This window comes from Protobothrops mucrosquamatus, unplaced genomic scaffold (assembly GCF_001527695.2).
Source record: "Protobothrops mucrosquamatus isolate PMUCROS unplaced genomic scaffold, P.Mucros_1.0 scaffold854, whole genome shotgun sequence".
Lineage (NCBI taxonomy): Eukaryota > Metazoa > Chordata > Lepidosauria > Squamata > Viperidae > Protobothrops > Protobothrops mucrosquamatus.
The window spans coordinates 395,370-408,089 of NW_015387109.1; the positions used below are offsets into that span (position 1 = coordinate 395,370).

The window sequence follows — 12,720 nt, forward strand, 5'->3', positions numbered from 1 at the left end:
GAATGGTTCTGTGAAGACAGGAATGTTAATTGGTTATAGCCCCTATCAGCAGCAATCAAAGCAGACTGCAGTGGCCATACTACAGCTTGTCTTACAACCATTCGTTTAGTGACCGCAGTTAACAATGGCACTGAAAAAAGTGACTTATGACCGTTTTTCACACTGACAACCTTTGCAGCATTCCCATGATCAAAAGTTGTATGCTTGGTAACTAGCATGTAATTATGACAGTTGCAGTGTTCGGAGTCATGTGGTCCCCTTTTGTGACCTTCTGTGATAAGCAAAGTCAACAGGGAAGTCAGATCCACTTAACCGTGTCCCTAGCTTAGCAACTGCAGTGATTCACGTAACAACTGTGGCAAGAAAGTTCGTAAAATGGGGCAAAACTCACTTTAACAAGTGCGTTGCTTAGCCACAGGTATCTTGGATTCAATTGTGGTCGTAAGTCGAGGATTACCTGTATTGGCATACTATTGGCAGACATCAACAGTTTCTCCACCATCCTTCCAGAGGAGCTTGTTCAGGGTTTCCTGCTGTAAAGCTGGCTTGAATGACCAAAGCCAACTGGTGTACAATGGTATTGAGCGATCTCCAGGAAAACTGGCTTCTGAGATCACACAAGGATTAGGTTTAAACATAAACTGAATGGGTTACAGTTTAGGACTTCACAATCCAAAGGTGCCTCTGAATATTTCAGATTTTTTTTATTCACTTGTTATAGTTTCACTGTAATTTCATATAAAGAAATCTCTGTAAATTAAGCTATCCTCCATGGGCCACATGACCTTTGTTAAGATAGGCTTTGTTTCTACAGTATGTAAATTCACACCTTGCATTCAAAAAAATTAAAGAATGATGGTTTTGCCAAAAGTCTTTATGGGTTTTTCTGTAATGTTTTTGGAAGTAATTTGTCCTTGTCTTCTTCACTGTCTTCTTGCGAGGGCTGAGAGAAAAAGGTTGATTCAACATCACCTGACTGGCTTTGGGCCTAAAATAGTAGGCCTCACAGTCTCCCACTTTCTAGCTTGTTGCATCTAATAATTAAATCAACTTTAAATTGCTGGTATCTTGCACTGGGTACAAACTTTGCAACGGTTCAGAACCAGTTCTAGATGTGAGGGATTACAGAGTTTGCAGTAGCTTTGAGAAGTGGGCCAGGTATATTTGAAAGCAGAATAAAGCTGGTACTAAGAAGAAATTTCTTGAGAATTAGAACAATTAATCAGTGAGACTACTTGCCTCCAGAAGCTGTGGGTATTCTAACACTGGAAATTTTTAAGAAGAGATTGGACAACTATTTGCCTGAAATGGTATAGGATTTCCTGCCTGAAAAGGGGGTTGGACTAGAAGACCTCCAAGGTCCCTTCCAACTCTGTTATTCTGTTATTGCCTTTGTAGTGCTGTAGCTCTGAGACAAATGGGTGGTCAGTTTTCCTCATTAGTATGGACATTATCCTACCTTCCAACTGGTCTTCTTTCTCCTTGCTGATTATTTTTCTTTTGGAGTTCAAAGAGCAAGGAATGGTGAAATGGCAGCACCCTTTTTTGCGGTCCCTTTGGTCAATTGAAACACTGATGATGTTCCATCAAGGTTTTGATCATCAGAAGGTCAGCTTCAAAGTGTTTCATGAATGACAGGGAAATGGAAATGCTGTGATGTGGGTGCAGACTATACAATGTCTGCATATTCCCTGTTGAGGAATCCAGAATCTGATTTAGATAATACTCCACTGCAAGATGGGAAGAGAATTAAATGTAGGTTTGCCTTCAGTCATTCTACAGTATAGCTGTAACTTGAGATCTGTGATGAAAATAACCACACATAGCAAAAATTGGAAAGAAATAAAGACATCAGTTGAAATCTGGGGAGGGAGCCTGTGGTGTCAAAGAGAGAAATCTGAGACTAGAATTCCTTCAGCATGTTAATTCACAGAAAATCCATTCTCAAGACAATCCAAGAGAGCTGAGGCAGGTATATCCGCGAGAACAGGCAGAGAAGATAATCATAGATCTGTTTTCTTTTTACAAAGCTAAATAACTATTTAGAAGGGGAGAATCAATATAGAAAAAAAGAAGCATTAATGGGTCATAAAAGCTTTTGGAATGAATCCACAGGCTCTCAATTTGCTAGTGTCTCTGTGGCTTTTAGCATTTTACTAAATAATTGTTTGGGCAAAGAGATACCATTTAAAACATCAGCCATAAGAAAAGTTAGTCCTGTGAGAAATAAGCCAAGCTGATTTGAATGACATTATTTATGATTCGTCGTTTACATGATATCAAGGCACTGACATGAAATGCCTCTATTGAATTCATTAGTAATTAATAAACTGCCTCTTCATTATCTTCCTGTATTTCATTTCTGTTTATAGCCAATTCAGTCCCTGTGCTCTGGGCAGAGTATGTAGTTCTCCCCATCTATCCACCCGTCCTTTGATCCACCCATCCCCTTAAAATTCATTCAAATGAACAGACTTTTCTCAATTCATAAAAGCAGAAACAAACATAAGTCCCAGCATTCAAAAATAAAAGGAGGGGAGATACTAAAAGATCTGCTAATAATAACATTTTATTGATGCATAGTATTTATGAATTTGTGTAAGGTTCATTGTTAAAGATTGCTTTTTCACCCTCTAACATTATGTTTGCAATACCATCTCCATCTTTTGTGTTCTGGGATTTCTGCTCCCCTTTTTCTTCTTCCTTGCAACCAGTTATCTGTGCACTCACATATTCCTATGTTGCTCAGATAGCAATAGGAATCTGCAAAAGGAGGTCACATAGTATTGTGGATTAATCAGTTTTGGATCAGGGTTTCTTTGCAGTTTGGTCTAGTGGTTAAGGTGCTGGTCTAAAAGCCAGGAGACTGTGAATTCTATCTCACCTTAGGCGTGAAAGCCAACCAGGTGACTTTGGGCCAGTCACACTCTCTCTCATCCCAACCCATTTCACAGAATTATTGTCAGGAAAATAGGAGGAGGAAAGAGGACTATTATGCTTGCTGCCTTGAGTTATTTATAAAGTAACAAAGGCGACCTAATAATAAATAAAATAAAAATAAATCTTGTGTGGAATAGTCAAAGAGAGACACAACTATGCTATGGCTAAATTAACCCCCCCCCCCAAATTGAGATTGGGTACTGCTTGTAAAGGTTTGTGCACAAAAGGCCAAGAATGCAATGATTCCAGTACTAGTATAAAAGCTGAGCTAATAATATGAAAAAAAAACATGTCCCCAATACTTCAAAGGAAATGAAAATAAGTACTCTATGTGCTACATTTGAAGAATGCAGTTCCTACAAACCGAATGAGTGTGGCATCCACCACAGATAGACTATGGATTGGGGATATATCATGGCCTTGTATTATGACTTCCTCCCCGCTAATATTCTGCTTGCACTTAGAAAACACTTCCTGCCCTTGATTTGTATTAACGTTGGTTTGTCATGATTTCTCTGCTGAGAAAATTATGGTTCTCAGGAATTGTCTCCGAATTCAAAGCGGTGGAATTTCTAAGTCACAGAACCATCATTAGTAGAAAGGCCTCCTATGGTAGATGTTGTAGTAAGTTGCCAGCATTGTACGTAAGTCTGATTCATCCTAGAACTTCGGCACAGGAAGAGAATAGATTATTCATCATAATTTTGATTTAAGATCCAGATTTAGTTCGGATTAGATTTAGATTCTAAATCTGGTCAAATCTACATCCAATCCTATAATTGCACTACTTCCCCCCCCCCATTAAATATGCTACAACTACATTAATTAAACTGGAGTCAATTACATATAGTGACACTGTGCAGCACTAGTAAGAAAGGAAGAATAATGCATACTGTACCTATTACATGTAACAGTATATGTAAGATGCTAAAGTAAGTGAGCATGTTAATCTCAGGCACTTACATCTACTTAAAATCTTAGAAAAGAGTGATAAATGAGTACATTTTCTTCTTGTGGTACTCAAATAACTACACTTACCATCATGTATATGTGGCTGTTTGGCTTTGCTCTGAGGCTTTTATATCTATATTACTTTGAAAACAGCATTACATCATACAGTTTTATATCAAGGAATCAATCCTGTTTTATAGATCCTAGGAACTTTATTTGAAAAGATTTTTAATTTATTTACCCAGCAAACACTTCTATCTTTCTGCCTCACATTGGATCAGTTTTCATGCAGCTTGCATATCCCTGTTGATTTATTAGTACAAATATTAAAACACATTGATTTCACTCATGTCTTGCTTGTGGATTTCTGATAAGCATTGACTGGTTCCCAAGAGAACAGAATGCATCCTATTTAACTTAATGCCTTGAAGTCAGTGCCATTGTCTTCTTCTTAGGGCTGACCTAGAGTGATTGGCTCTGCAGTTAATTTAAACACAAATAAGAGCTGGATATGTAAAGACCTCAAAGAGGTTGCCAACTCTCTTTCACTCTTTCAAAACAACAGAGATTGTGCATGCCTAAAAAGAGACACTGCAATTTTAGCAAAATTCTTTCATCCAGGTGAAGGTAGCCAGTGTGGATTGAGTTGGGATTCTGCCATGAAATTGTTATTTAGAAAAGCAAAAGGCTGTAGTATCCTTATTTCGGTGAAAGAAATGTTATCTTTGTAGATGGTATAAGAATGGTATATGGAAGCAGGAAAGAAAAGTGATGTGAAAACGGCCCTTGCTTTCGATCTGTATGTACTTACTGAGATATTTTACCACTTTTTTCTTAATCCACAAACACTTGTATACATATGTTCGCACCTACAAAAACATGGAATGCATTCTACCTCCCCAAAGTTTTCAGATTTGCAAATTATATGCGTAGATGCAACACTGGGAATTAGTATTATTTAAGTATCAAGATGATACGCCTTGTTGTTCTGAAAGGGAATGCACACTTGTGCACCTAAGTATTGTGAGTACTTCCAGGCTCTTTTTATTCTTTCTGATGATCCTTTAGCCTTTGAATATGGACTAAACTGCCATTGAAAATGAACAACATTCTCCCCTTCCATGAGGAATGTGTTTGAATATACATTTCTAAAATGCTGTTATGTAATGGACTCGTAATATAGTATAATTATCTTGAGGTTGGTTTAATCAGTGTGTTATCTTCTTGCCTGTTCTTTAATTTCCTTGTCAACACTTTCCTCCAAATATAATTTTATCCTGACTTTATACCAACTAGGTGCATCCACTAGAGGTAGTCCTCATTTAGCAACTACAAATGGGGCTGGCAATTTGGTTGTCCAGCAAAATGGTCACTAAATCAGTGAGTTTCTCAACCTTGTCAACTTAAAAACCTTCGGACTTCAATTCCCAGAATTTCCCAGCTCTTAAAGATACCAAGGTTGAGAAACACTGCGCTAAATGAAAGTATGATTGTGTTTACAATCTTACTTCCATCTGCCTTTGTTTACTGATCAACAAAGTCATAAATTGCCAGGATTTGCTGCAAAGTTACTTCTCCATCACTGTTATAACCGCAAATGATTGTTAAATGAAGCAGTTGCCAAACGAGGACCGTAGTTACAATTGCTTACAAGCAGCCCAATGGCCATATTGCAGTATCACGTGTTGCAAAAGTTATGCTTCTCTGGCTGATACTTGCTAATGATTTTTGTTATTGCTCAACTTACAACAGCTCATTTAGTGATTGTTCAAAATTACAATGGCATTGAAAAAAGTGACTTATGACTGTTTTTCATACTTGACCATTGCAGCATCCCCATGATCATGTAATCAAAATTCAGACACTTAGCAACTGACTCATATTTATGATGGTTGCAGTGTCCTGGGGTCATTTGATCCCTTTTTGCAGCCTTCTGACAAGCGAAGTCAATGGGAAAGCCAGATTCACTTTAACAGCTGCATTATTAACTTAACAAGTACAGTGACCCCCTTATCAACTGTGGCAAGAAAGATAATAAAATGGGGCAAAATTCACTTAGTAACTGTCTTGCTTAGCAACAGAAATTGTGGCTGTGAGTAAAGGACTACCTGCATTAGTTTTTATCTTGTTTAAAATTTTGATACAAATTGTATTAAAAATGAATGCTTGTTGTTCATCCTAATTCCTTTTTCTTCATTGTTAAATGGTTTAAAAATTTGGGAAGGCCTGTAGATGCTGCCTCCCTAGACCAGAACTGCTTCAAGTAATAAGATACCAACAAAATGTGATTTTCACTGCATAGGTCTGTAATTGAAGTTAGCAATGCATTTAGAGTATCCCTGAAATTAACTTACTTTTAATGCTGTGCTCTAATTTGGATGAAGGAAAGGTTTGCATGCTCCTTTATTCCTTCTAGCTCATAAAAGATATTAGAAAAAGCATTTTCAAAGAATACTATGACTTAAATTCAAATTTCTATTAGGTAGTAATGTACAGCTGCTCCCCATGGCATGCTTCTATCAGCTGTGAAAAGCTGTTTTAGAGTAAATCATGTTTCTCAACCTCAGCAACTTAAAAGATGTGTGCTGTTTAACTCCCAGAATTCCCTAGCACCTGGGAGTTGAAGTCCACACATCTCAAATTTGCCGAGGTCGAGAAACACTTGAGTAAATGACACAAAAGAAGTTTTGCTGCTTGTTCTGGAAATGCTGATGGGTACTTTCTTGCTGACATGGACTTCTGCTTTGTTTCCCCTCTGGGAATTGCTCCCTGCTTTTTTCAGCATCTTGTCTCCATCACTTAGATACTTCAAGGTTTTGCTGCTCCAGAGAACAAGTTATTTTCTTTAAACCCCTTACAAAAAGCAAATTTGGTGAAGGATGAATAACGTGAAGGTAAGGGACCTGCTAACATTCTTGGGCCCTTCCACCTGCCAGCTGGAGGTATTCTATGGATCCTATAATTCCCCAGCTAGTTTGAAACCACTAGCAATGCTACTGAAAATGTGCCTGCCTATATAGCAGTGCTTCTCAACCTTGGTAACTTTCAGATGTGTGGACTTCAACTCCCAGAATTCCCCAGCCAGTGGAAAAACCCTTTGAGTTCAGAACATTCTGAATACCGCCACTTATTAAAGTATTGCACTAATATAGCACAACAATCTTCCTACATTTAGTGCCACATGTATTCATATTACTTAGAATTCTAGTCCTATTGATTACATATAAAATACTATTTTGTATATACAGTACATGTTAAAAATCAATCTAACATAATGGTTAATTCATCAAGTCTTGGAATGTGCACAGCTTCTCCTTCTATTCTCCAAAAAACAGCAAAGGGCCCATTTAATATCAGATGTTTGAAAACTATCTGAAAACTATTCAAAGGTATTTGAACTCTTCTCATTCAATAAAAGTTAAGTCTTACTATCCTCATTACAGTAGGGTATAGTTTTATTCCCAAGGATACTTACTGCTGCATTTTCTAGAATCGTACAATGATCACCCAAACTAAAATTTCTTGCCCTTGGACAACAACAAAACAAAAAGATTGCGATATTTTGCCTGTATATTAAAAAATAAGATTTTTATAAACAACACTAACTGCTGCATTGTCAAGTATATAGAATAGCTAATTAGACTTTGTCTTATAAATGAGTTTCCCAACACTTGAACCTCAGGATCCTTAAATCATCAGGAACTTTTATTGGTAAAAGCCAAAAGTAGCCTTCCTATCATATTGGCATGAACAGAATTAAGCCGAGTTATGTTCCTTTCACTCCTGGGATTCATGGCAGGGAAAACGGCAGTTATGAAGAAATAAATACATGACAAGCAATACACCATTGTTAAGATTTTTATTGAATGCCACTCACATATAGCTGCATAGTAGTCAATGTAACAGACAGACACACAGGACTCATGTGTGCAACAATTACACTTCCTATGAAACAAGCACCATTCCATTATTCCCTTCTGCATTGTTTTCAGGGCTGATAAGCACTAATGAAGTGAATGTTACAAATTAGTTTGAACTGAGAAGCAGCAAACAAGATGTACAGATGTGATATCCAGATGGCTTTGCTCCCTGGTTGAAAGAGAACAAAATGCTGATAGCTGGGAGTTGCAGCAAAGAGCAGAGTGGGAAAAAAATGTGCAGTGGTTTGTTTGATCTGCCCACAAAAGTTTCATGAAACACAGTAGTGTACAACATAAGTCTGCCAATTATTTTGCCAACTAAATTTTAGTTACATATATATTGCTTAAGTACTAGAATGGAAACTTTCTTTTTCTTTCTAATTAGGTTTAGGCTATAATGAAGGAACCGCGATATGCAATTTTATAATTGTTACAAGTACAACATTAATTTTTTTACAAACACAGCTGTTATTCTTGAAATAGTTGCCTAATTTTAAAATTTAAATCCTTTATATATACCATTTGAATACAGACACACCGTTAATATAGAATTACACATTTTTAACATTATCACACCAAAATAACTTGAGAAAGGTATACTGTATCCAGATAGGACTGTGAAATTAAACAATTTTATCAGAATGGAAGAACTGGTAACAAGTCACTCCTCTATCCACAAATACCTCTAAAATGCCAAACTATGAAGAATATTGTGTAGGACAGGGGTGTCAAAACTGTCGGCCTGTGGGCCGGATGCATCATAGCAAAACCGCGCCCACCCCATTGCCGGCAATGGCAAAAAAGTTGCGATACGTCATGACACGTCACGTGACATTGCGAGTTTGACACCCCTGGTGTAGGAGATGACCAGGCTGAGCCCAAGGGAAGGGCCAAATGTGTCATCAGTCATGAGTCCCTTTGCACCACAAGAAATCTAATTCCAGCCCATTTTGAATTCCTATGAGAAAAGAAGGACTAGGGGTGACATGATAGCAGTGTTTCAATATCTGAGGGGCTGCCACAAAGAAGAGGGGGTCAACTTATTTTCCAAAGCACCAGAGGGCAGGACAAGAAACAATGGATGGAAACTAATCAAGGAGAGAAGCAATCTGGAATTAAGGAGAAACTTCCTGACAGTGAGGACAATTAATCAGTGGAACAGCTTGCCTTCAGAAGTTGTAGGTGCTTCATCACTGGAGGTTTTTAAGAAAAAAACTGGGCACCCACCTATCTGAAATGGTATAGGGTCTCCTGTTTGAACAGGGGGATGGACTAGAAGACCTCCAAAGTCCCTTTCAGCTCTATTCTGATTGATTGACTGACTCTTATCTACCACTAGTAGTTCAGATTCTTGTAGAGAACTTAAGACTGTAATAAATCTTTATACCCATTTGAACTGCCTGGATCTCCTGATTTCTCTGGCACTTGACATATTGTCTAGTTTTTGAAGTTTTCTCAGTGAAAGTCCAAATTAATCTAGACAGACAACCCAAAGTAAATTTGGCACTGGAAGAAACAAGTGTTTTCAAAATCAGGAAAGAAAACTCAGTGTTGGCCTACTTTTTATTATTATTTTGAGAGTTCTACAACAGGGGTGTCCAACTTTGGCAACTTTAAGACCTGTGGACTTCAAGTCCCAGAATTCCCCACATTCATTTTTCACTGGGCTCCACCAGTCTTATATTACAGTTTCAATACTAAAATATACCAACTCAGAAATCTTTACTTTTGAATCTAATTAGATTTTCTCCACATATATGGCTCAAATCTAATAACTGCTAATACTGAGCAATTGATAGGCAATCTGATAGGTAGAACTATCCTAAAGATAGTTGCCCAGTTAGCTCTGCTATTATCTATCAAATCAGTTGTCTTAAATGGAATCATACCTGATTTCCATGTATGTAGCATAAAAACATTGTATATGCCAACTCTGAAATCAGTAGAGTTGAATTAAATGCTGTATGCCTCCAGCTTACCAAGTTCAGGATCACAGTAATTTGTTTTTAATAATACGTATCCTAATCCCAAGAGATATATTAGACAGGTAAAATTGCTGACAATTAAGTTTTTTATTCTTATTTATATTTCCTCAAACACATTTTTAGAAATAAATATCACTTTTTATATCTATTTTCCTAATATAGCTTTTTGAAGCCCTAACCAAATACACAGAATTTTAATTAGACATTCATTCTTATATCTGAAAATGGATAGGAATGTCAAAAATTGAAATGTTATAATAGAATTAATCTTTTATTAATGGAAAGCTAGTTATTGGATGAGATTCACCGATAGTGATGTTTATTAAATAAAGTAGTGCAAGTGTCAACCATTATAGATTCTTAAATTATTCAAAGGACCAATGCAAACAAATATACGTTTTGAAAGGCAATATACACAGCAGCATAGTAGAATCTCTAACCTGTTTATTAGCTTGTTTTACCACCACATGCCCTTAAGCGAAAACTCCAGCAACGTGAATTTTAAGGGCAACCATAGCAAAGCTAAAACATTGATGACTGTGAGATGGCAGCAGAGAGTCTCTTTTTTGTATCTTTTTGCTGCCATCTAGTGGTCTGATGGATTTTTAAAGCCTAGATATGGTAGCCTTGCTGATAAAAGTAACAGAGCTGAAATTGAGTATTTTTAAATTGTATTATATCTATGCATTATCAAACCAGTAATTTTTTGCCATTGTCATCTCACTAAGCTAAAACTTGCTATTTCCTCCTGCAATAGAAAAAAAACATCATTGCCTAATCTGGCCTTTGCTGAATAATTGCACTGAAATTATGGTACAGATGAGCTCTGGCTATTAAGTTCCAGATGATTTCACTAAGCCTTAATTTAAAGTACTTAGAACAAATTGACTTAAATTGAGGGCTGGAATCTCTTCCAACCTTCTGCTAAAAAGCAATTGCCTTCCTCTAAGTTCCACTAAGCCAGGGCTAATGCACAAACAACCAGTCAGGTTGGGAGGCCTGTAAATAGCTTCTTGAAATATCTTCGGAATGGCCAGCCTTTTATGCAGATGATCCCAATTCAGTAGGTTCTCCTTTCACATAATTGTAGCAGACCTACACTGAAGGAGTTCCACAGTTGTGGATAGCTGCAATGCAGCAATTTTGGTGTGAGTGCCTGTGCAAGTAGTGAATAACTTAAACATGACTTGAAAGTCAACTTTTAAAAAAAACTAAAGCTGTTGCTCCTTTTTGACTTCCGAGGAAAGCTCTTCATCTTACGGGCAACCGATTTCAATCCTGACTCCTTTCAGTTTTATATTTATACATTAAATTAGATTCTAAACACAGTAGATCTCCAATTACAACTTTCAAAAGTTGGCAATATGCAAACTTAGTCTATGAGACTCTTTTACTCCTATATTATAACCCGAGGAAGCTTGGGATTTTATTATACAGCATGGACAAACAATTTACATGCTTCAAAGCAAGAGTGTTTTTATAGGCATTCGTTGTATGTTAAATTAAAGTACCCTTCTCCATTGGGTATGCTTTGAGATTTTCAGTGATTTTGAATGAGCAGTGCAAGGACTCCCATATGGAGCGTATAAGCCACAGAAAACTAAAGTCTAGCTCCAAATTAATTATGCCCTATTATAGAAAAATAGAGGGAAAGTTGTCTTTAAAGTTTTACAAGAAGGGAGGGGGACAAAAGTTAGAGATATATTAAGATTTTTATGGATAGAGTGGGAGAGATTCCTCCCTCTTTCTCTCAAAATACTAGCATACTACTAGGGTCAGCGAAATGGCGAGACATTACAGTAGATAAAGTTATTTATGCAGCATTGGATTAATCTATGGAATTTGCTAACACAAGGTATAGTTTTGGCAAGTTTCTTTTGGAAGCGATTTGACAAATTCATCCAGGATTAAGGCTATTAATAGTGACTAACCATTCTAAGCAGCACTTTCAGCGACAGAAACAATGGGCTTCTCTGGTTCCCTTCCCAAGTAAAGCTCAATGGAAAGGAACTGTCCTGTTAGCAGAGGGATGTTATTTCTATAATATTAGCTACTGGGGAACAGACTATGTGACCACTGGTCTGATGTACTATGTTTTTAAGGCTCTTGAATGTAAAATTCGGGTAGTACTCGAATTACAACCGTAATGGAGACCGCTCACCACGGTCATAGCTCATGATGGTTGTAATGTAAAAAAAAGCTGATTTTTACAACCTTTTTTGCAGTGCGTTGTTAAGGGAATGCGTGGTTGTTAAAGAACCAATAGGACAACATGGTCATGTGATTGAAGGACACAGCAAACAGCCACAAATGCAGCCCAGTTGCCAAGGACCTAAAGTGCAGTCACATGACGGTGGTGGGACCCATGGTCAGAATTTTGAATCTGGGCTATAAGTATCCCCCAAGTAAGTTCACTGGAACTAAGCAAGTGGTCATAAGTCTAGGGCTACCTATATGGAAGCACCTTAAATTGGGACTGTCATTCTAAGAAATTTCTGAAATAGAACTCCACTTCAGGGAAGATACGTGGAGTTTGTAATATATCAAAGTCTAACTTTCTATGCTTTTATACTTGGTTTACATATTTAGCATATTAATTTTAAAATATGCACACTGATTTTAAAAATTATGGTGTGATTCTCAAATGATGAACACTCACGTAGTCCTACAATTGCCAAGGAACAATAGGCATAAACAACTTCTATCAGTAGGATTTTTAACAATAAGACAAGCATCGTTATTTGCATTCCAGACAAAAGCTAGCAAGTTTTTTAAGACAGACAACTACTGTTATAAATCACAGAGGACCTCAAGGACCACAGCAATTGACCAAGCTTGGGTTTCACAGCTGAAGGGACAATATTGACCATTTTCATTAGTCAATTCTGGAAGCCCTTTCCAAGGAGACCTGCAGAAAAACCAAG

General features: G+C 37.2%; 1 protein-coding gene across 1 annotated transcript in view; it reads right to left on the minus strand.

Moving 5' to 3' along the window:
• Positions 1 to 12,425: 12,425 nt before the first annotated feature.
• The window catches only part of AGL (amylo-alpha-1, 6-glucosidase, 4-alpha-glucanotransferase), a 45,671-nt gene continuing 45,376 nt past the window's right edge, over positions 12,426 to 12,720 (minus strand). The window contains exon 33 of the mRNA XM_015819055.1: positions 12,426 to 12,704. Coding sequence (XP_015674541.1) covers positions 12,587 to 12,704 — 118 coding nt within the window. The 3' untranslated portion in view covers positions 12,426 to 12,586. The remainder of the gene's footprint in view (positions 12,705 to 12,720) is intronic.